This window comes from Lathyrus oleraceus, chromosome 1, assembly GCF_024323335.1.
Source record: "Lathyrus oleraceus cultivar Zhongwan6 chromosome 1, CAAS_Psat_ZW6_1.0, whole genome shotgun sequence".
Taxonomy (NCBI): Eukaryota; Viridiplantae; Streptophyta; class Magnoliopsida; order Fabales; family Fabaceae; genus Lathyrus; species Lathyrus oleraceus.
In genome coordinates this window covers 427,167,988-427,194,463 of record NC_066579.1, presented here as the reverse complement: position 1 = coordinate 427,194,463, position 26,476 = coordinate 427,167,988, and the positions used below count along the sequence as shown (strand labels likewise).

The following is a 26,476-nucleotide window of genomic DNA, read 5'->3' as shown; positions in this document are numbered from 1 at the left end:
CACAGATGAATTATGCCACAACCGAGAAAGAACTCCTAGCAGTGGTATTTGCGCTAGATAAATTTCGTTCTTACTTGGTAGGAGCCAAAATAATAGTTTACACCGATCACGCTGCTATCAGGTACCTTTTAACAAAAAAGGATGCTAAACCTAGACTCCTAAGATGGATCTTGTTACTACAAGAATTCGACTTAGAAATCAAGGACAAGAAAGGAACTGACAACGTAGTAGCAGACCACCTCTCTAGACTTGAGAACCTTGAACCGGAAAGAACATCCATTAATGATGACTTCTCGTATGACAAACTCATAGCTACTTTGGAAGAGAACAACTCCGACATGCAAGTAGAAACCACCTTAGCTATATCTGTCACACCATGGTACGCTGATCTAGTCAATTATTTAGCTGCCGGAATAGTTCCACCTACTTTATCTTACCAGCAGAAGAAACGATTCTTCCACGACATAAAACACTATTACTGGGATGATCCCTTACTTTTCAAAAGAGGCCCCGATGGTATTTTCCGTCGATGTATACCCGAAGAAGAGGTAGAAAATATAATCCAACACTGTCACTCCGCTCCTTATGGTGGACACACAAGTACATCCAAGACCTGCTCTAAAATCCTACAAGCTGGCTTTTATTGGCCAACTATTTGGAAGGACGTGCATACGGCTATTAAGGAGTGTGACAGATGTCAACGCACGGGAAACATATCTAGACGTGACGAGATGCCACAAAAAGGTATTTTGGAAGTAGAGATTTTTGACGTGTGGGGGATAGACTTCATGGGACCTTTCCCATCCTCTTTCGGTAACAAATACATACTCGTGGCAGTTGACTACGTATCAAAGTGGATCGAAGCTATAGCTTCTCCAACAAATGACACCCGAGTAGTAACTAGACTCTTTAAAAATATAATATTTCCGAGATTTGGCATCCCAAGAATAGTAGTCAGTGATGGTGGATCGCACTTTATATCCAAGGTACTCGAAAAACTACTACTTAAGTATGGAGTGAGACATAGGATAGCAACACCTTACCACCCTCAAACCAGTGGACAAGTGGAAGTGTCTAACAGAGAAATCAAGCAAATTCTAGAAAAAACGGTCGCCACTTCAAGGAAAGATTGGTCATTGAAATTACCAGAAGCTTTGTGGGCATACCGAACTGCTTATAAAACCCCCATAGGGACGACCCCATTTAAGCTCATTTATGGAAAATCCTGTCACCTCCCGGTAGAATTAGAACATAAAGCCTATTGGGCTATTAGAAATTTAAACTTGAATTATAAAGCCGCCGGTGAAAAGAGAATCCTTGACATAAACGAATTAGAGGAACTCAGAAGAGACGCCTATGAAAATGCCAAAATCTATAAAGAAAGAACAAAACAATGGCATGACAAGCGTATATCAAGGAAAATCTTCAAGCAAGGCGACGCAGTACTTTTATTTAACTCTAGACTAAAGTTATTCCCGGGAAAACTACGATCCAGATGGTCAGGACCTTTTCATATCACTAAAATCTTTCCCAGTGGAGCGGTAGAAATAAAAGGACAATCTACAGAACCGTTCACCGTAAACGGGCAGCGTCTGAAACATTATCACTATGCGGAAACCAACGAGGATTCGCAAATTCTACACTTAGACGAAACGCCCCCAGGACCCATCAATTATATTTAACAGTTTCTTTGTCGAGCTTGCGACGTATAAACAAAGCGCTTGGTGGGAGACAACCCACTAATTAGTTTGCCATTTTCTCATTCTATTATTATCATTTCACTATTTTCTTTCTTAATTATTCTTTTAATTTTTTGTTCAGTATTCATTCTTTATTTATTCAAAAATATAAAAAAAAAATATAATAATAATAATTTTTCTTTCTTTCAGCATTTGGCCAAATCCTGACTTAAACTCATGTCTTCTTTTTCTCTAGCTAGCACTAACCAGATAAGACATATTGATCGTATGGGTATCAAGTTCAGAGGAATGGCTCAGAAACAAAAGTTTGAAGAACTAGCCACTAGGGAGATGCTACCTAGTCTTTATGCTGATGATTGGGCTATGACTGCCCTTGGACTGAGACAGAGTGTCTTGTATCTGCTGAATCAGATAGGATGGGAGACATCCCCTATCCTAAGACATTTCACCACCTACCGGAGGCTCACACTAGAATTCCTTAGTTCATTAATCTATCTACCTAGCCGTGGAAAAGGAATTAGCAGAGGTTTTATCCAATTCAGAATGTTCAATATGGAGTACCAATTTAATATTAGAGACTTTACCAATCTTTTGGGTTTTCCTACCTCCCTTGATACATTCACTGTAAGCCAGGAAGAACTTTTTGAATATAGAGAGCTTGAACACTTTTGGGGTAAGCTGACTGGAAATGATGAGCCCGAAGAACATGAGTTTCTCTCTGGAAACATACATAACCCGGCTTTTCGCTATTTCCATAAGATCCTGACCCACACTTTATTTGGGAAGAAGCCAAATAGTACTTCAGTTTCACGTGATGAACTCTTCATCATATTTTGTGCTTCCCAGAACCGTCCAGTAAACGGCGCTACTTTTATGTTAGCTAATTTAGACCACCTTATCCAGGATGAGCGAGCACCCATTAGAATAGGCGGTTTGATAACCATGATAGGTAATGCTATTGGATTGCGTCAGCCTATGCTTGACCTGAACCCTTTTTGTGGCATTACTACTATGAGTATACCCTTCCTCTTTAACACTATGTTCATAGCGAACTTAGGGTCTGATGAGTTTGAGCTTATGATTGATAACCAGGTTCTTTGCTTATTCACCATGCCCGATCCTAGGACTAGCGTTCATAACAGCAGTAACTGGCTTTACAACCTGAACGAAACCCCTACTCCTGCTAGATCCACTGAATCCATCCAGGACTATGAGATTTGTGATGACTATGAGCACTATGTTGACCATATCTCTCATGCTGAATCTGACCCTCAGACACCTTCCGGCTACTATGATATTGATCCTCCTCCTCAGCCTGTCCTGACCGAAGAATCAGCCATGCCTGATCTCCGACATCATATGCCAGGAACAGATATTAAAACCGTCATTGAAGCCTTGATGTCAGAGCATCACGCCCTCAGGGAAGATTTCCACAACTTGAGGCATGCAGTCCTAGAATACATGAGCAGCACGGCAAGTCAGTTACGTATGTTGCGGCATCGTGTTAACTCTTTTGCTCCTCCGGCCAGAGATCCGAAGATAGATGGAATTTAGTTATTTCTTTCTAAGTTATTTAGTTTTAGGCTAGATTTTTCATTAATGTTATTTGAATTCATGTTCGCATTTATTTTCCTTCCATTTCATTGTTTTCCCTTCCTGTATTACATTATGTTAATTTTATTAAAGCTTTTATTTAATTTATGCAATGGCTATGTTCTCTACTGTTCTACTGTTACTCAGAATGAATTATTATTATGTGAAATAGAATAGCATGCAACACAAATTAATTAGCTAAATTAAATAGAACAATCTAAAAACCAAATAAAACAAAATAATCAAAATAAATTCATCTCCAGATTAATTATGTGAAGCGCTGCTGAATGCCCTGCCAAAAAGAACTGTGTGACGAGCGTCACACACTCCATGACGAACGGCACGCATAACTCCTGTTACGAACGTCACACCCTTGTGACGAGCGTAACGCCCCTCAGACATGTGAACGTTAGGGAGCCGTTGGAGACGAACGTTACACCTTTAACTTTTTACCTTCCCCATTCATTTTTCATTTAACCACACTTAATTACTTTTCAACCACTTTTTCTTTTCTTCCAATCCTTCTCCTATAAATACCTACCAAAATCTCCTTCATTCACCACAAACAATTCTCTCATATCAAATATACAATTCTTTTCCACTCCAAATCACTCCTTCAAAATTCATCACAATGGCGGGAAATCAAAATTTCGGAAATATCATCTTCCGATCCGGAGATGATAACTATCAGCAAGAGCAATTCGAGCGCTTCCAGCAGCGAGGCGTCGTTTCCACCAGGTACCCCGATTTAACTTGTTTACAACAATTAGGCTTACTCCAAGGTATCGAGTGGATGCTCCGTAAAGCCGATTTAACCTTCCTTTGCACTCATAACCAACCCACCTACCCTTCCCTAACCTTAGAATTCCTAAGTTCTTACGACTACACCACTCCCGCCGGTGAGGATGAATTTCTGACCGGTACCGCAACCTTCCGGATGTTCAATACCGAGTACTCCTTAATCCAACACCAATTGAGTACCATGCTACAATTTCCCACAGAAGGTCTGCTGCACGCCAGAATCCCTCCAACCTCAAACTGGAACACAGTTGGCGTTTTTGGCCTTTTTAAGAAAATTTCCGGTATCGAGACCTACAACTGGGAAGAACTCCTTCTCTCCCATATACATAACCCCACCATCCGTTACTTTATCCGTATCTTGCAAAACATAGTTTTTGGAAGGCCAAACAACAGCAAGGTCAACTCAAAGGAACTATTTTTCCTCCAGTGCGTCTTCGAACCAGATACTCAGGTAAACGCCGCCTCTTTTCTCTTTCATCATATCCGCACCTTATGTGCTAGAGGCCGGCAACCTTTTATAATTGGTGGATTAATAACATCCATAGCACTTGGCCTGAACCTAGGGGATAAACTCCAAACTTTAGAATCCCTACCTCCCCTGTCTATGGATATCAGCTATTGCCGCTCCAGCCGCCTGATTAAAAACAGAGTAGGCGGAGGATATTATCTTATGGTGAACAACCAGGCAGTCCCAAGCGTTGTTCTACCAAATATCGCCCTCACTGATGTCACAAACCCCGACCGCCACCTCTATGATCTAAACGCTCCTGAAACCACCGAGCCTTTACAAACAAACCCACAAACAGATGAGTTTGAAGAAATGGAACAAGGTGATCATCCGCCTACACAACCGTCAGTCCCGCTCAACCCTTCCGGCAATACAACTGGCCCATCATCCCAACGTCGTCGACGAAGAAGGCCTGCAACCAACGACGACATTATGGATGCTATCGATGGTATGCAGGCACAGAATGTCGAGATGCTGCAGATGATGCATCAAATGCAACAGCAACAGGATGCTCGGAATGCCATAACCGACCAGCGGTTTACTGAGTTGTTTAGCAGGTTCGACAACTTAGACTTACGTCCAAGATCACCAGGTCCAAGAACCAGAGGCGGAAGGCAGCCTTAGTTGTTATTTTCTTTGCATTTCCATTTTGTATTTCTTTCCCTTAAAACATTGAGGACAATGTTTAATTTAAGTATGGGGGGGAAAACTTGTTTCTTCCATTTCCATTTTTCAAGTATGTTACCTTCCCTTTCATTGTTATTTCCCTGTTTTATTATTTATCTAAAAAAAAAATAAAAAAAAAAAAAAATATTATAATTTTAAATTAAGTCCCTAGTGTGAAATATTTCTATTATCTATTCCCCTCAATTTTCTTGAGCCATAACAAAACAAATTTTAACACACCCAATAAGTATAAAGGTTGCTTACTTTATAAATATTGAGTGAAATCAAGACAGAAAAATCATTACCATAACAACGCTCTGAGAACCTCAATATGTTAGATCAGGATAAGTACCTATTATACCGATTCCTTGAACTTTTAGTTCTATGGCAACCCCAAGTAGTTTATACAGAAGTCAGCACCATCTTAATAGCAAACTACGTGGAGAGCCGATGAATATAAGTGAATGATCCCCAAAGTAACCTAAGATATATAAATATATCAAGAAATGCACTAATTAAATTAGGTGATCCTTACCAGATCATTTAATCTAAAGGTTGCAGATCATGCAAAAGCACAATACGAAAGATCCATTATGAGTTGGTTCAATAGGAATCTGGTACTGAACTTGGTAGGGCGGACTACGGTTCGATCCCCCGCAATTTGCAATGGACTGAATAATGAAGTTATCCGACTTATGTACCAGAACTTCTAGCTAAAAGCGGATCATAATCACTAACCGGTTACTCCACTACGTGCGCGAAAAGATAAAGGGCTTAATGTGATTTCGCTAGAATGAAAACGGGTAAAATAAGACTAAAGGAACCAGGATAGCTATCATAGGGTACTTGAACTGATTTGCATAAGGTAGGGTTATCTAAGTTGTAACGGTAGTTGTTGATGTCAAGATTAAACTCAAGTCCTCCTAAACAAAAATCCATTTGCAACCTAGTACGAATTGATGTGTGCTTTGAAATTTCATCTGGCTAAAACTTTTAACAAGTTCTATACTGAATTTTGCTTGAGGACAAGCAAAGATTTAAGTATGGGGGAGTTTGATAACACGAAATTATATCACATTTTAAGACTTAATTCAATTAGATTAGATTATCATTTACTTTAGTTTATCTCATTTTATCAGATATTATGCAGTATTTCCTTGCTATTTATGTCAGGTATCCATTTTGAAGCAAGAGTGAAAAAGGAAAGAAAAGGAGGTGTAGAAAGGAGTAAAAAGGAAACAAATATCAAAGACCAAGCCCAGCCCAAAGAAAGCGCACGTTGTGCCTGTGACGGGCGTCACAAGGGTTGTGACGAGCGTCACACCAAAAGCACCCCTGTGACGAGCGTCACACATGGTGTGACGAGCGTCACACCATTCCACTAGCTTTTTGGCGCAAGTCACGCCCTCAGAAGAATTGAAGAGACGTTGAGAGAGTTCGTGTCCTATGCCCGCGCCGTGTATTTAGCCATGCTGAAGACTCGTGGGAAACAAAAAAAGCAGTTAGAAGCACTACTATAAATAGCTACATTAGAAACCTAAAAGGGTCCGCTTCCTCTCCCCTCTTTTGCCGTCTACTCTGCCGAAGCTGTTCAAACCTTCTGTTTTAGCTTTTGCTTATTTTTCTTTTCCAGCATTGTTTATTTTATTTATTTCTTTTGCAAGCTTTACATTCTTTTTCCCTTGCAAATTTACCTTTCCCGTTTTAGCTTTTAGATATTTTTCGCATAATAGTTTCTACACCGGAAACCATTGTGCAACTTTATACTGGATTTAACCTTACGTTATATTCCAGTTTTATTTCCTTGATTTAATTTACTGTTTAATTGAAGAATCCAAGAACAAATCCTACCGGCTTGTGGTGGAGTGTTCAAGACTACTGTATTACGCATTCAGGTTATTTAATCATTATTTAATATTTTGTTTTATTATTTATCTATATTATCTGCCTGGAATGAGTCTGTTTATGCATGATATAAATTCTTATTTATTTAGCATGTCTGGCTAATTTGCCTAGGTATCGGTATGTAAAGTAAGCAGAATAAGGGATCAAGACTAAGTCGGTCTATCTAAACTTAAAATTAAAATCAATCTTTTTACGGTCTCAACTTACAGGTTTAATAACAAGATTTTTTACAAAAGTAAAAGACATAAAGAAGTTAAAATCAATAGAGCGAGAGTTTGAGATTTTAACTGGACAGTGTAAGTTAGGCATTAATTCTAGATCAGGGCGAGAGCAAGTTTTAGAGTTAATTAAATTCTGACCTTTTCCAAAAAGTATTTTTAAAGATTGAATGTGAGGACGAGAGTTAAGCATTTGGATTTGATTATATAACCTAAGTCAACAGAGCGAGAGTTTGAGATAAGGGTGTTTAAAACGGTCAGTATTTTCTTAAAAGGAGTTTCTGCAACTTTATTGTTTTCAAAATATGGTTTTTGACTTAATTATAAGTGACAGCTACATTAATATAAAATCATGGTTTATTCAACAGAGCGAGAGTTTGAGATAAAACCTTTAACCAATAAAGTTAACCGAAACGATTCATTTTAAAACCAAGAAACCGACAAAGACTTGATTCCCTAGTTTTGACGAACTACATACCGATATCCGTTTCATTTATATTTAATCTAGATATTAGTTTAGCTCTTAGTTTTTCCCCAAACAATCAAACATTTTCACCTTAGATTTACGTAGTAACCTTAGATAACGGTATATCGATTCATAAGTCCCTGTGGGATCGATATCTTTTAAAACTACGCGATAGAACTGTGCACTTGCAGTTTGTATCCCATTCTCGACTCACCCAGTCGAGCGATCAAGAGACAATCAACAATTGCACTATCAATAATTGAAGTTTAGTATACTGCAGCATCTAGATGCAGCACTCAGATCCTTTGGATGAAAATCCAGCTAGAAGACTTTCAGATATATGAGAGTAACGTTCTTATTCCTTGTGATAATACCTCAGCTATTTGTTTATCTAAGAATCTCATTTTACATTCTAGAGCTAAGCATATTGAGATTAAACATCATTATATACGACATTGTGTTCAGAAGGAAATTTGAAATTTGAAATTTATTGATACAGACCATCAATGGGTTGATATCTTCACAAAACCCCTTACTGGGGATAGATTTGTTTTCATTCTAAAGAATTTGAAAATGGACTTATGTCCAGAATGAAAAGGATGTATATCTCATAATGTTTAAATTTCTCAGAATGATTCAATGAGACTTTGAGATTTCTGATTTCTGATTTCTGAACAGTGAGTCTTTTGAAGTAAGAAGATTTCATGTATGTGAAGTATCCAGTCAGAACCTTTTTGGAAAAAAATTGGATTCTGAAGAGTTTGTTATATTAAACAGTTGTCAATCAAACGTAAGTTTGTGGTTCAGATTAAAGACAGGTGTCATATACTGAAATACTCTAACGGTTGAGTGACACATTTGCCTTAACATCTTCATTGCAGCCCTAACCCCTTCATTGTGTTAGGTTTGAAGGGGTGGATTTAGTCTCACATTGCTTAGAGATATGGCATGTGTTATGTTTATAAGTGGGAGCAATTTACACCCTACGAGTCGGTTTTGTATGGATGACTTAGACTCAACCCAATTCTGAGATGTTGGACTTTCCACCATAATTGTGATTTGCCCCTAGTCGCCTTAATTGTGGCACTTTTTCTTGCCTTCATTGCAGCCCCTAATACCTTCATTGTGTTGGCTTTAAAGGGGTGAATTTAGTCTCACATTGCTTAGAGATATGGCAGTGTTTATAAGTGGGGACAATCGCCACCTTAAAAATCGATTTTGTAGGGATGAGTTAGACTCAATCCAAATTTTGAGATAGTATTAGAGTCTATCCTAGATCCATCGTTGGACTTCCCGCATCGTCCACGCTTCGGGCTCACTGTGGCCCAAACGTGAGGGGTGTGTTGGACTTTCCGCCTTAATTACGGTCCGCTCCTAGTCGTCTTAATTGCGGCACTTTGGCTTACCTTCATATTACAGCCCCTAACACCTTGTGTTGGCTTTTAAGGGGTGAATTTAGTCTCAAATTGCTTAGAAATATGGCATGTGTTATATTTATAAGTGGAGAAAGTTTTCACCTTACAAATCGGTTTTATAAGTATGAGTTAGATCCAACCTAAATTCTAAGAGTTTCATCCATTATAAAACAATAAAATAAAACTTAGTACACAACCAATTATATCATTGAAAAAGTTCCAATAAAATTTGAGCAAATTAAGATTCATATTGTATATTTAAAGAGAAAATTGACTGTCTATTGAAATTGATTAAAAAACAACAATTTTTGTTCCAATATTATAAATAATCACTAAATGTATGGTAACATAATTTGTAAAAAAATTGTACATACTTTCTAAAAGTGAATTGAAATATAAAGTGGAAAATATTTAGATCTTTTTCGAATTTCTGGAGGCATGATAAAATCTTAAACATTCGGCAGTGTTTATTCAAAAACGCTGCTGTGCAAATAAATCATTCAAATGAGGCCCCCATAAAATAGAGGCACATACAGACTAAGACAATGGAAATTTTATATTTTGTTTGATTAAGAAAAATATAACAAACTGAAGCACATAAAAATTGTACGAGTAAAGAAGTGCAAGCTATTAATATCACAAACAAGTTTCAATTGTTAAGATTCAATCATTTAATTTAAGGTAAATCAAGTTCAAACAAATTTTTAAAAGAGCAAAATAGTATATTGTTGTTGGACATTATTGGTTCCACAGTTCGTTAAGAAGAATAAACAATCTTCATAAATAAGAAATATTTTAACAATCTCAATGACAGAAACACAATTAAATAAAGGAAACAGAGGTGCAACATTCAAAACAATCGATAAAAATTCAAAATTTTCAATAGTCTTTCTAAATTAATATTCAGATAAAACTCATTCTTAAACATAACACAAGAAATACTTAATGTTGAAATTAAACTTGGCTAAATATCAAATTTCAAAATGCCACAATTATGTTTTGCATGGAAAGTAAAAGATACAACTCCAGCTTTCCATAAACCATAAGAGATAATCTAGAGTCTTCTTCCTCTTCTACCACTCTTTCTACGGGTGCTATCGGAAGGAATGGGAGTAACATCCTCTGAAAAATAAAGATGCAAATAAAATTCTTAGAATATACAACAAGAAATACAATAAAATAGTGAGTGAAAATTGGCTACAACAATCCATTTTCACCCAACCAGAATATAAGGGTCAACAGATTCATGTGAATGTCTTTCAAAAATCAAATTATTGACATCTAAAATGACTACATTAAGTAAAAACTTAGTTATGGCTTTTCTAAAGTCCACTGATGTTTGGCATAATTAAAAGTCAGGAGCAATTCCACAATTTCTTAAAACAATTATCATAGACAATAAAGCCAAATCTAGCTAATGATAAAGCTTTGAAGGGAAATTAAGGAAATTCATAGTACCAATACGGCCAATTTTCATTCCAGACCGAGCAAGGGCACGAAGAGCAGCCTGGGCACCAGGGCCGGGGGTCTTGGTCTTGTTTCCACCGGTGGCACGGAGCTTGATGTGAAGTGCAGTAATACCCAGCTCCTGCTCCAAATTATTTTGAATCAGTACAATAAACTTGACAGCTAGACAGAAAACAATACTACTTAATAAACAGGTTTCACATTCCATGACAATATTAACATTCAAATGCCAATTCAGAAACTATCATTAACCCATTAACAGGGTAAAAAAGTTCAAATCAAGGAATTTTTACACGCACAAAGAAGCATTTGAGTAGTAAAAAGTTAAGTTAATTGAAAACACTGAGACAGGGCAAAGACTGGTAACCTTGCATCTGGTAGCAACATCCTGTGCTGCAAGCATAGCAGCATAAGGAGATGACTCATCTCTGTCAGCTTTAACCTTCATTCCACCTGAAATTCAAAAACACTGACATGTGAAAAAACAGAGCTATTTGAAAATATCCACATACACAATTTCAAATCATACAGTTTCAAATGCAAAAACACAATCTCTTCATAAAAGAGATACAAATATTTCAAGATAAAATGCTAATAAACATTACTACTTATTAAGATAAAATTCTATCACAGCAATACAAGACAATACTGAAAGATACATCATCGGTCAAGAAATCTCCCAAACAGCATAACAAAATTATTCATGGAATTATATACAAAACTTCATCAACTAATTAAATTTAAAAAATAAAACATAAGGATTTAAACTAAAATAGCATAAGCACATGAAAAATGATAAAGTTGATAAAATCAGGATGCGAACCAGTGATGCGAACAAGTGTTTCCCTGCCAGACAAATCAGTGACATGCTGCAAAATACAAACAATTCAAATCATCAAAATCAAACTTCAAAAATCAAAAATTCAAACTAAAAAACTAGAAAAAGGTGATTCAAATACTAACGATGAAAGTGTCGTTAAAGGAAGCAAAAATGCGAGCAACACCGAAAACATGTTCCCCATCCTTAACAGCTGGACCCAAAGTCACAGTCTCTTCCTTTGGCTCCCTAACCTTTCTCTTCGACGACTATACAAAAACAACAACAACAAAACACCCTTAGTTATATCGAATCTGCGTCATGAGTTGATTTACATTACTAGATAAATCTATGAGACAAAAAATCCTTGATTACATCGAATCGGTATCAGTATCACATGTCGAATTACATTACAAATAAAAATCTGAGATAATCTATGTGTGTATCTAAATCGAAATCGCTACGTACCATGGTTGAAATTGCTGTTCCGAGATTGGAAGAAGCTAGGGTTTTGGATTCTGATGCTGCTAGCAACCTTGGCAAAAGAAATATGGAGGTAATGTTTGGGTTTATTATATGTGCTCAATTGAAACCCTAGACTGGAGTGGGTTCAGTGGGTCGGGTATTGCGATTGGGCCGAATCGAAAAGAATAGAGCATGAAGTTTACGTTAGTGATGCTATTTACACCGACTTAAAATTTATTTGGTTATTTTTAGGTTTAACATTACCAAATAAAATATAAAATAAATTTTGATTTCTATTAAAAAATCATAATAAGTGATATTTTTTATGAAAAAATTGTTATTTAGATTGATGGAATGGAATGGAATAGGAATGGTTGAAATGGAATGGAATGGAATTAGGGGTGTTTATGGGTGCGGGTCGACCCACGAATCCGCTAATCCAAACCAATCAAACCCATAAATTATCCGCAACTATTCATTTACGGGTATACCCAACTCAATCCATAACCATTTGTATAGTTTTTGTTCGGGTGTCGGATTTGAGTTTTGCAATCTATAGACTCGTTGACCCAACTCATTGATGTGACTTAAGTAATTTTTTTATTATTTTTATTATTATTTTAAATAAAAATATATAATTAATATCTCACTAATAAACATAATTTTTCCAAAAACAAAAATCTTTACCAATAATACTATTAGACCAATGAATTTACGTAATTATAATATTAAATGTTGTTTCTTATTTTATTATATATCATTTCCAACTTATGTATTTTATGAAAATAATGTGTATTGTTGAATTTTATACTATTATAAAGTGTTATGTCGTGTTGATGAATTTTATTATATATTATATTACGTGTTTCATTAAATTTGAGTGTTATAAATAAATATGATTGTATTGAGTTGTCTTACTTTTTTTAAAATCAACAAAAAAATCATTAAAAATATATTTTTTATTTGAAACACAACTCGCGAACCCAACCCAACTCATTAATGAACGGGTCGATTCAGGTCGGTTTTGACAATGAAAATGCGGGTTGAATGACGGACTCAACCCATTGAAGTTTGAACGAGTTGGGTAACGGATTAGGCCAAACTAAGTCCAACCCAACCCGCGTACACCTTTAAATGGAATAGAATAGTATAAATTTATAGTCTATTTTGGATTAATTAAAAAAAAGTTAATATCATTTTACCTCTGTCACTATAGGCAAATTCTAGTTTCTACCTTGTAAAAAAATTGTAAAACTAACCTTATCATAAAAAGATTATATATTTTTAGACCATCTAAAGTTGTTTTTGTTTTTTTTTCGTAAAACTAACTTTGTTATATGAAAATTATGTTGTTTTAAACTCTGTAATTGTAAAATTAACCTTGTCATATGAAAATGCTTTATCAGCACACAAATTATTACATTTGATACACGGTTTTACTATGATCACAAAAGCTTCAAATTCCATATGTTATTATTCCAAATTTAACAATTCTATCTTTTGTATCAAGCCTTTCCATGAGAGTTAACCAAAGAATAAATGAAGTTTTAGGTCTTGCATATAATTATTTTAAAGTTAATTAATTTAAAATATATATATATATATATATATATATATATATATATATAATTTTAAATTTATCCATATTATATTTATCCACACGTTATTTTAAAATAATACTTATCTATATATTAAGATAATTTTAAAATAACACTCTCTAAATTAAGTATTATCGTATTATAGAATTTTAAAATATGAGAGAGAGAGAGAGGGAGGGAGGGAGGGAGAGAGAGAGAGAGAGAGAGAGTGAGTTTTTAAAATTTTGTAGTATGATAATATATATTTGATTTGTCAAATATTTAATAAAAGTGTTAATGGTCTAGTGGTGAAGGTTGTGTCCTTTCACCCTAAGGATCTTGATCTAACCCATGATTTTGCAATAATACAGGGGATAAAATGGTATTAGCCAATTAAAAATGGATGGAATGAAACGGAACCGGATGGAATGCATTATATCAATTTTATCACTTTTTATCATTTCTTTACCTCTAAGTAGTAACAAGCTCGTGCTATTGCACGGGTTTTCGTCTAGATTCATATTACGCTTTGTCAACTTCGAATTCATATTTTTGAATCGTTAACATTTAGAGAATTACAAACATAAATTAATATAATCCACCAATTGTGATTCCTTTGTCCAAACAGTATATTCAAAAATAAAGGTAACATGAATAAAACATTTAATAGTGCGTAGTTATTATAAACTTCAAACGGCAACATGTCAACATCTCGAAAAATATATCTCAACTAAACAGTAAAAATTTGAACTTCATCATTATAGTAATACCCAAGCTCATAACCTCTTTTTCCATCATACAAGAGCATGAAGAAATATATGAGATTCTATATTGATGATTCGAATATGCCAAATGCTCTCTCAAGATTGTGTCAAATGATTCATAAATTTAATAAGTTTCATAATTAAGCATAAACTAAAATTTGCTGTAAAATAAAATCATATGTGTAACATACCAATCATCAAAAATCTCCTTTTGAATCAATATAAATTGTTAGCCTCCCTGCAGTTTTAAAACTAAATCACCATATCTCATACAAATCAAGATGTCAATATCAAACAGATGATCACCAATATAAATCAAAAAGTTGTGCATTTTTTATTTGTTTTGTTTTAAGTAAATAGAAGAAAAAGATGTATATTTAAATTTTAGCATAAAAGAAAAAAAAATGTTGTTTACCAATTAACAATGTGCTTGGAACATCTCCTTGTATATGATATTTGTAGTAGTCGAACATGATGCATTCTCCTTGTCATGTATTAAGATTTTCAAACCAGTTTTGCTCTTAACTTTTGAAATTTCAACATACAATTGGTCATGACTAAAAATATGTGTAGGAAAATACAATCCTACAATATCAAGTGATTGACCTTGGGATTTCTTTATTGTCATTGCGTATGAGACAATGATTGGAAATTGCCTCATAATCAACTTGAATGGCCATGGTGAATCAGAAGGTGACACGGACATTTGAGGATTGTAAATTATGTTACTAATGTTATTTCTAGACATAACTTTTGCTTCAATGACGTGATTTGGTAACCTTATCACAATTAATCTTGTTCTATTGCACAGCCCTTCAACCTAGTCCAACTTTCAATTTGATCATATGATTTGATAGACATGTTGTTCTCAAAGAACTAAGAAATTCTAGAGTTATCACTTCATAAGCTTGATTATAATTGGCTTGCATTCTATCAATTGATTTGAAACTCATATACTCTTTCTCTTCTCCTAAAAAATTATATAAAATTAAAACATTCAAACATTAGTAATAAAATTTGATATATAGGATTTTTATATGAATAAATTAATGTAAGTTAGCGCTTTTTACCTGGAATCAAGTATAATACATAATGATTGACTTTGTCCACTACTTCAATGGTCGAAGCAAAAATAGCTTTGCATTGTAAGAATTCTTTTTTTTTGTAATTTTTAAGCAGATTAAGATATGTGTTAATAGCCTTTGTAGGATCCTTAAAACTTGATATTAGTATCTCATGAGGAACTTCTTTATCTACCAAACCATCATTTGGTTCACAAATCTTACCATACCCCACATTTAAAATCCATTTTGAGAATTCAACTAGCTCTATAGAACTTGTCTTATTTTTTTGTTAGAGTTAAAACCTGACAATAGTCTCATACATAAGATGAGCTAATTGAAGCATGAACAATATCACAATGAACTCCTCTCGGAACAACCGGAAGAATCTGTCTAGAACTGCCTCCCGAAACAACTATTTTGCCATCAAATATTGTATTCTCAAGACTCTAACATCTCATGACATCTTTAAGAGTTTTATCCAAAGCCTCGTAGCAATTTTTATGACACATAGGTGTTTCATCATATATTATCAAAATAGTTGCTTCCAATAACTGTGATTGTTCATTGTTTTTCTCAATGTTGCAAGTAGAGTTATCAAGTGTTGGCACATGTATTATGAACTTTGAGTGTGTTATTCTCCCACCTAACAATAATAACAAAGTTATCCCACTTGAAGCAGCCGTAAGAACAATTTTTATATACAAACACGGTGTACTTGATAGAGTTCTCCACATAAAAGTTGTATCGGTCCTTCCATAACCATGTAAAAAAAACACCTCCCGTCTTCGATTGTTGACAGCTTCCACGATTTTATCAAAAATTGAATGTTGTTCATATATCAATTTTAATGTAAGATTTATCATTAAAAATTCAAACATGTATTTTCCTGACATAATTTGGACATAAAATTATAGTACTGGTAAAATTAATTACCTGTAAGTGCACGAAATAAATTATGGAAATTTTGTCGTTCGGTATCAACATTGTAATCATGTTCGTCATGAATCAGTCTATTGCCAATGTGCCTTGTGACATATGAATTTGGATAAGGCATGCCTTTAAATTCATGCAAACTTCTTTGATTTTCTTGCAACAGATTCTCATTTTCAATAAGTTTCAAGTTTTTATTTCTTCCTCTGTCAACTGTGAATCTATCAAAAAATAAATGAATCAACACTTAATTTAAACACCATTCGCTACATATATATGATTTGCTTGGTGGAACTCAGAAAACAACAACATTGTCCTATTGTTTGTAACAACATAAACTTAATCAACACTTAATTTAAACCCCATTCGCTACATATATATGATTTGCTTAGTGGAACTCATAAAACAACAACATGATCCTATTGTTTGTAATGCATGAGTTATTATATTTAACATGCAACTGAACTTGAATGGCTTTGGATCTTAATAATTTTTTATAACAACATAAACTGTAACAACATATTATACCAGGCATAAAAAATATAGTAGCATGTTGTGATCCAAGTTATAAAATATAGTAACATATATATGATTTGCTTAGTGGAACTCAGAAAACAACAACATTATCCTACTGTTTGTAATACATGAGTTATAAATCTAACCTGCAATTGAACTTGAATGGCTTTGGATCTTAATATTTTTTTATAACAACATAAATTGTAACAACATATTAAACCAGACATAAAATATATAGTAGCATGTTGTGATCCAAGTTATAAAATATAGTAACATATCTAACTTGTGACTGCATTATAATGAGTTTGGATATTAATAAGTTATAATATAGTTTACTTTAATTAAGTTGTGGTTGCATTTGAATAGTAACATAAACATGTGTTACTTGACTTCATAACATTTAAAACAGTTTACTTTAAAAAATATAATAATACACATTTACCTTTACTACTTGTCTTGTTTCTTTGTTGATAGAGAATATTGTCACATAGCACACTCCAAGTTCGTTCCCAAACATGACGTGGTATATTGATGGTACTTGATAGTAGCATAGTCGCAAATAAATTTCTCAAGAAGTATCTGGAACCCCAATCCTTTACTTCATTTATAATTGCAACATATTTATTGCCATCTTCAAAAAATCCCATTTTAAGACATGCATCCCTAAAACTATCAAGAACCTTTCCACCGACGACTTTTATATCCTTATAGCAAGTTGTTCCATTAATGACTGTTAGCATCATCCTCAAGCAATATAATTCGCTCGTACTTAGAGGAACCCAAATTAGTATGTCCATTGTATAGCTTCTTTTACGTGATCTCCAACGTCAGTGTCTTTTATCATAGACAAACTTAGAAATAAACTGAGAATAAGTCAAAAAAATTGTCTTTGGGTATGTCTTGTTTGCTTCCATCCATGAAGTAAACATTGATTCTTTCACACTTGCTTCCATCTAAGTTTTACATGTTGGCGAAAACCTTGTTATTGTACTTCTTTATGTAACATGTCACTTGGAAAAATAGATCAGCTTGTTTCTCTTGTTATTTTATTAAACCCTGATGTTAAAATCTAGGTACCATATACATTTTGTCTAGTAATGAAGTTGTCATTCCCTTCTATTAAACATGGATTATAAAAATAATCATAGTTTTACTACTATATCGTTTTGATATCAATGGTTACACAACTAATATCACTTTTTACTATAATGTTTACTTACAATCAAAGTTTAAATTCTTCATAATTACCTTTATTTTTTACTCAGTGTTGGTTGTCTTGAAGTTAAAGATGAATAAGTTTCAATCCATAGAGTTCCTGAGGTATTACATGAAGTATATATCAATGAACTTAGATACAAGTTCCATCAGATAAAGAACCATAATAGAAAGTGAGATATCCTTTTTTCAAGTAAAACATAAATCTAATATCACTAACCATGGTTAAAACATCAAACTCCTTGATTTATATCTTTGGTATTAAAAAAGATACAACAGACTTCCCTTGATTTTTCAAGTTATTAATATAAACAATGTCCATGCTAATGACAAAAGTAATAAATCTATAATAACGGTCATGTTTAAGTTCCCTGTCATTGTTTAGACAAAACAAAATTAAATAAACATTTGACTCATAGGTAAGACATGCATGTCTTGTGATAAAAATGCAGAATTTCCAAGTAACCATTATATTGTACTTTATGGAGGTTCTATATAAACCACATGTGGTACGTACAGATGACACATTTTCCTTTTTTAACACATACATTTGTAGATTAACATATGTTTTTATCAGATTTGGAGAGATTGCAACAAATAACAATAAAAAAATGTAGTCATGAAAATCCCAATATAATTTAATTCAACTCAAAAGTAATATGTTAAAGGACATAATAAAGTTAATTGTTTAACCCAAAAGATAGGTACAAAGTTACAAAACAAAAAGTTGTTACCATCATTCATGGTAATAATATAACTAAATAACTAAGAAAAACTGATAAAGAATCCAGTAGGATAAGTAAAGTTATCTTTCCTTTTTAACATCTTTCATCAACTTTGTGGAGGACAACTGAACATTCTCCATATCCTTTACCGTATCACTCAAACACCATTTCGATGGAGTCAAGCATGAATTCTCACCAGCAGGATCATAATCTGCAGATGCAGACATAGGTTCCTGGATGAAGATTTATAAATAACAACCATTAGAGTATGTCACAATAATTGTGGTATGAACTTAATGTGTATTGGAAATAAAAATAGAAAACAAAGGATATAATTGTAAAGTAAATTTTATAGATATAAGAATAGTATTACAAAATAACTTGCAAGTTCCTCCTGTAACGAAGGCTCAGAGATCTAAAGTTTCGATGTATGCTGGAAAAAAAACTGCATATAAGTATTGGTTTGATTTCACAATTTGATGACTAGTATGTTTCACAAAATGATTTTCAATAAGATTGCCTCTTCAAACATGAAATTGTCCCTTATTTTTTGCATGATTCTTTGTTATCTCTGAATCTAACAACATATAATCTCTCATACTTTGGTTCAAAAATAACTCTAATTGCAACTATTTCTTCAATACAACATCAAGTGGATGACGAAATTCTAGGGGGGTATCTTCTCCAACTTGAAATCATGAAAATCTTTACTAACAATTCATATATAAATAATACGTTTTGAACTAAGAGATGTAAGTACCTCAATCAACTCCCTCTTTAGCTCAATGACAGATTTTCCCATCAGTTTGACACAATCGTTGTCCCAAAATACAAACCTTGCCTTGAATTTTCCATCTACACCCATAACTTCATGTTTGTATCTATAACAAATTTGGTTTATGAAGTCAGTTTTCAAACCGGGCATAATATTCCATATTATGATTTGTAATAATCAATCAGTTCAAAAAGACACCTTGGAATGGGTTTATCAGTTTCATGATTTGCAAAACACTTTAACTTTCCATCTTTAAGTGTAACGCTTCTGGTACACTCACCACAACCATCATAATACCACCAAAATTTTCCAGGTTCAAATTTTTCTAATATGGCAACACTGACACAGGTTGTCCCCCAGTATGATGTAATAGAACATATTGTGTTAAATATCTTGGGTCTTTTATGTTATTGGGCTTTCATTGTTGCAAGGCCCATCTGGCTTATTTGGCAGTTGGTTGTTAGTTTTTAGTGTTTAACTATAACTATAATTTTCTTTTCCTTTAGTTAGAAGATAGAAGTGTATATATTCTTCTTCTTCTTCCACTTTACAATAATGATAAATATATAAAATACATTCATGACGAAGCTAGTGTATGTTATATGTTTCCACTGTATTCTATCTCAACATGGTATCATGAGATATATGCCACGGTAGCCATTGTCTCTCTGCTTCCTCTTTTCTTCCTTCTTTTCTCATTCAACAATGGTTGTCGCGCCTTACTCTAATTTTGCAAGAAGCTTTGCAAACCCCTATTACCTTCATCCAAATGAGAATCCAACTCTCATTTTGGTTTCCCCTCTTCTTGATGCCAAGAATTATCACACATGGTCTTGGTCTATGGAAATTTCTCTCATCTCCAAGAATAAACATCAATTCATTGATGGATCCTTACTCAAACTCTTTCCTACGGTTCCACTCCATGCACCATGGACAAGATGCAACACCTTGGTCCTTGTGTGGATTTTCCGTTCTATATCTGAATCCATCGCAAAGTCAATTCTTTGGATTTAAACTGCTTCTGGAGTTTGGACGAATCTTCGGACGCGATTCGCCCAGTGCGATGTTTTTTTTCATATTTTTGACATTCAAGAAGATGTATATAGATTCAAGCAAGGTACTCTCTCTGTTTCTGATTACTTCACCCAACTGGAGGTTTTCTGGGATGAATTGGAATCTTATCGACCGATCTTGCCTTTTTCTTGCACCATTCCCTGTACATATGGAGATGTTACTTCTATCCAGAAACATCATGTTGAAGATTATGTAATTCATTTCTTGAAAGATCTAAATGAAAAGTTTTCTTCATCTAAGTCTCAGATCATGATGATGACACCTCTTCCAGATATTAATCGCTATTTCTCTATTGTGATTCAACAGGAACGCGAACTCAATCCTCTCTCTTATCTTGATTTTCCTTATGATGACATAATTGCTCATACTATTAAATATCAGATTAACTTCACTTAATACAATGGTGGCAACAAACATTGGAACCCTAATTCTAGATGCAAAACTTCTTCCTCACTCCCTAACAGGTTTTGCACACATTGTGGCCGCACTAATCACACAGTTGGAACATGTTTTGTTAAGCATGGTTATCCATCAGGTTTCAAGAACAAGCCACAAGCTACTTACTTTGCCAACCATATTTCAGACAATCCTTTAGCTAGCTCAACAAATATAATTTTGGTTTAATGAAGGAGCAGTACAAAGGTATCTTAGAGCTTCTTCGACAATCAAGACCCAACCCTACCACTGATTCTGTCACTAGCACACCTCTGGCTATGAACATAAACTCTACTCTTGAACTGGTAAGCATTTAACCTCTTGGATTCTTGACACAAGTGCTACAAACCATATCACATTTCACCTTGTTTCCTTTATCACACACAAAACCATTAAATGTATTCATGTCACTTTACCTAATGGTACTCACATTGTTTCTTCCATATCTGGTAACATTGCCCTCGCTCCCTCCCTTATCACCCACGATGTTCTTTATATTCCAACCTTTAATGTCAATCTAATCTCTCTAGCAAAAATTATTAATGATGTTAATTGTCATTTATCATTCTTTGCTAATGCATGCCATATTCTCCAGAACACCTCAAAGAGACTGATTGGTATAGCTAATCTGCACAAAGGTCTCTACATCCTTGAATCCTCTATGAATACCTCTATTTGTGATTCTGTTGATAGTAATTCATATGACCTCTGGAATTATAGGTTAGCTCACCTATCGGATATAGGATTAAAATTTATTTATAGAATTTTTCCTTTCATTACTTGTAAGCCTAATTTGGCACTTTGTGACTCATGCCATAATGCAAAAAAAAAGGCTTTCTTTTCCCTCTAGTCATATTCATACTACTGCACCTTTTAATTTGTTACATGCAGGTTTATGGGGTCCTTACTCTACCATTTATCTTTTAGGCCAAATATATTTCTTAACATTAGTGGATGATTTTAGTAGATACACTTGGGTAATTTTCCTCAAAACAAAAGATCAAATGAAAAACAACCTTATTAACTTTATTGCTTATATTGAAAATCAGTTTAATACTACATTTAAGTGCTTAAGATCTTACAATGGCACGTAGTTTTTAACTCCAGCTCCTTCCCTTTTATCCAAGGGTATCCTACACTACAACTCATGCCCAGAAACACCACAACAAAATGGTGTGTTGGAGAGAAAACACCAACACATTATAAATTTGGCTAGGCCTTTCCATTTTCATTCACATCTCCCTTTGTCTATGTGAAACTATTGTGTGCAACATGTCATTCACATCATAAATAGATTACCTTCACCCTCTTAAAAGCCCACAGTCCATATGAACTTTTTTTCAAGACTCTTCCTTCTTACATGCATTTAAAAGTTTTTTGTTGCCTATGTTATGCAACTTCTATCCAAGCCCACATGACTAAATTTGATTCTAGATATATAAAGTATATGTTCCTTGGTTATAAAGAGGGTGTCAAAGGCTTCATTTTATATGATTCATCTAGTCATGACATATTTCTTTCTCGAAATATTATTTTTTATGAATCTCTTTTCCTTTTCCACAAAGTTGACAAAACTCCCTCACCTCCTACTAATCATGTCCACACTCTTGATGACATACCTATTCATGGCCATATCCCTGACTATTATGTACCTACTAACCCTACTTCCCCACTAAATACTCTTTCTCACTTTACACCTGACATTACAGTTGCATCCTCTGGCTCTTCTAATCCCGTTAATGACCTATCTCCAACATCCTCTCTCCTTTCCCAAAACCATACTGCTACTCCTACCTTACACCCTCATTTCCCACTAGACACTCAACCAGAATCTCTAATCCTCCTTCTTACCTAACAGATTATCACTACATGCAAACTGCTACAAATCAAACACCTAACATCCATTATCATTTATCCTTTGAATTGTCCTATGATAATTGTTCCTCTTCTTATAAAAACTTATGTTTATCCTTATCATCACAGCAAGAACCAATAACCTTTGCCCATACCAACAAACTTGACTGTTGGAAACAAGTTATGTGTGTTGAACTACAAGTTATTGTTGATAATCAGACTTGGTCCTTTGTTAACTTGCCTCTATGAAAAGTCCTTATTGATTGCAGGTGGGTTTATAAAATCAAATATAATTATGCTAATTGCATTGACAGGTATAAAGCAAGACTAGTTACCAAGGGGTATACTCAACTTGAAGGTCGTGATTTTTTTGATACATACTCTCCCGTTTCCAAGATAACCACCATTTATGTGCTTATTTCACTTGTTGCTATTAAAGGTTGGCATTTAGCTCAACTAGGTGTCAACAATGATTTTTTGCATGGAGAAATCAAAGAAGAGGTTTACATATCAATTCCACCTGACTATTCTGCATCCTTATCTTATAAAGTTTTCAAACTACACAAGTCCATATATTGTCTGAAATAGGCTAGAAGGCAGTGGTACTCTAAACTTTCCTCTTTTCTCATTTCTCTTGGTTTCAAATATTACGAGTCTGACCATTCTCTATATACTAAGTCCTCAGATTAAACCTTTACCACCCTGCTTGTTTATGTATATGATTTAGTCTTAGCTGGAAATTCTATACATGAGATCAATTTACTCAAACATTCTTTGGATTCCAAATTCAAAATAAAAGACTTAGTCTCCTTGAGATATTTCTTAGGTTTTGAAATTGACAAAACTAACTTAGACATATTTTTATCCAAATACAATATATTATTGAGTTGTTACAAGACACATGGAACCTTGCTTCCAAACCTTCTGCCACTCTTTTTGATCCATATCTCTGACTTTCTGTTTCTGATGGAACCCCTTTTGCTGATCATACCATTTACAGGAGACTCCTTGGTCGACTGATTTACCTGACCAATAGTAGGTCTGATATTTGCTTTGTCGTACAACATCTTAGCATGTTTATTTCTAAACCTTTTGCACCACATTATGATGCAGCCATACGGCTCATTTGATACCTAAAGTCTTTCCCAACTCGAGGCGTTTTATTCTCAGTCTATAGTGCCCTCAATCTGCTTGCTTTTGTTGACTTAAAATGAGCTAGATGCCCCAATACTAGAAGATTCATTACAGGTTTTTGTGTTCTTCCTGACTCCTCTTTGATCTCATGGAAATAAAAAAACAACACATTGTATCTAGATCCTCTACAAAAGCAGAATATGGATCCCTAGCCTTTCTTACATGTGAATTACAATGGTCGCACAACTTGTTTCACGATTTCCACATTGGCTTTTCTTCTCTTGTTTCCTTTTATTGTGATAGTCAACCAACTACCTACTTGGCTCACAATCCAACTTTCTATTAGCGCACTAAACACATCGAACTTGATTTCCATGTAATTCGTGAAAAATATCAACTCAAACTACTTCATCTTCTTCCTGTTTCAAGTGCCAATCAGCTTGCAGACGTGTTCACCAAGCCATTGTATGCTCCTGTTTTGCTTACTAATCTTTCCAAGCTTGGATTTTGTAACATACATTGTCCATCTTGAGGGGGTGTTAAATATCTTGGACCTTTTCTGTTATTGGGTTTTTATTGTTGCAATGGCCATTTGGCTTATTTGGTAGTTGGTTGTTTGTTTTTATTGTTTAACTGTAACTGTAATTTTATTTTCCTTTAGTTAGAAGATAGAAGTGTATATATTTTTCTTCTTCTTCCATTTTAAAATAATGAGAAATATAGAAAATACATTCATGATGAAGCCATTGTCTGCTATGTGTTTCCACTGTATTCTATCTCAACACATTGTGAAAAGATGAAACTGATGGATAATGTATCGATGGGAAAATATACAGTTACATTGAGAAGATTGGTAATTTCAGCAAGACTTGACTTTCAGCTTTCCACACAGACTTATCAATGTTTGAATATTGTAAGTTTTAAGTCATGTCAACTTTCAAGTTTGACGTAGATAATAAAGGAATCTCCCCTTAAAGGTTAGGATTTGTAAAGACAAACATTTAGGTCAGACATAAATCAAGATTTAATATTAATATAACATACATGATAATAAATATATGAAAATGCAACCATCTTTCTTTTAACTTCTTAATCTCAACTATGTTAACATCATTGATCATTAACTTTGTTCCATTCCACATATTATATACATTCAAGGGAAAACCATATATATATATATATATATATATATATATATATATATATATATATATATATATATATATATATATATATATATATATATATATATATATATATATGTGTGTGTGTGTGTGTGTGTGTACATTAGATAAGGGAAGTTAATATATATTGGAAAATCACTGAAGAAAACTATTTACTATAGTGTTTTACAAATAGCCAACATCAATACCTTAAGTTCCCTTTATTCTTGCATTTTTGTAATAGTACAATAACATTATCAAGATCCTTGTTACTGTTGTAGTAATTATAGAGTTGTGATTCAAGGTCACCCAAAGAGTACATTGAATCAAAGACTTACTGCAATAAAAGAATTGAGCAAACATACAATAAGGCCAATATAAAAAATAATTGTTTCCAATTGACATATGTGTGTGTGTGTTGTTATTTTCATTATTTTGTGTTTAAATCAAAGTAATATATGTGTTTAACGTAATTTATATGTCGTTACTCTGTCGGATTTTCATTTGATATATTGATATGATGTGTCGTTGCGTATACATGTTGTTTGATCGCGTTCACCATTATGTTTCCCTCGATTCATTGTGTTACGTTACAACTCATGTGTTAACTTTCATGCCATTGTGTTACGTTATGTCATTGCATATTTTAAGTTTCATTTTGTTATGCTTTCGTGTTGGCATTTCTTTTTCATTACGTTTAATTGGCCATACGAAAGAATGTGTGACCTGACGAAAGAATTTGTGGCCTGATGAAAGAATTTGTGGCCTTACGAAAGAACTCACAGTCTTACGAAAGAATTTATGGCCTTACTAAAGAATTTGTGGCCTTACGAAAGAACCCACAACCTTATGAGAGAATTTGTGACCTCCCGGTATCAATACGTGACCCGGTTCCAACCAGGTTCGTGACCAGGTCCATTTCATAATCTCGCGTTACAATTCATGCACGTTAACTCCATTCGCATCTTTGCGTTTTTACTCTCACGTGTTAACTTTGTTTGATTATTTTACACGACTTTTCTTCAAACCTATTTTCATAACTCGATTTAATCTTTCATAATAAAATCGGAAGAAAGGTACATTTGTGTTTTACATTCCATGAAAAGCTTGAATAATCGGCCTCGAGACACACATTTTAACCTTACCGAGCATTCTCCTTCCGTTATAAAAATTATTCTCAATAAAAATTGAAAGAAAAGGAACATTGGAGTTTTACACTCCATGAAAAC

At 34.1% G+C, this 26,476-nt stretch overlaps 1 protein-coding gene across 1 annotated transcript; it reads right to left on the bottom strand.

Annotated features, from left to right (window-relative positions):
• Window positions 1-10,135: 10,135 nt before the first annotated feature.
• LOC127079453 (40S ribosomal protein S14) lies at window positions 10,136-12,190 on the bottom strand. Its single transcript, XM_051019833.1, has 6 exons — window positions 12,025-12,190; window positions 11,703-11,825; window positions 11,563-11,608; window positions 11,107-11,192; window positions 10,731-10,860; window positions 10,136-10,394 (listed from the first exon to the last, which is right to left on the bottom strand). Exons 1-6 carry the CDS (start codon window positions 12,025-12,027, stop codon window positions 10,327-10,329), a joined length of 456 nt encoding a protein of 151 aa, XP_050875790.1. The 5' UTR covers window positions 12,028-12,190; the 3' UTR covers window positions 10,136-10,326.
• Between the last annotated feature and the right edge of the window lie 14,286 nt (window positions 12,191-26,476).

What these genes read in the sequence shown, in the direction of transcription:
- LOC127079453 (XM_051019833.1), bottom strand. An exon ending in AACACTTGTTCGCATCACTG is followed by an intron (nt 11,193 to 11,562) that starts GTTCGCATCCTG and finishes TTTGAATTTCAG; the next exon opens with GTGGAATGAAGGTTAAAGCT. An exon ending in ATGTTGCTACCAGATGCAAG is followed by an intron (nt 10,861 to 11,106) that starts GTTACCAGTCTT and finishes AATTTGGAGCAG; the next exon opens with GAGCTGGGTATTACTGCACT.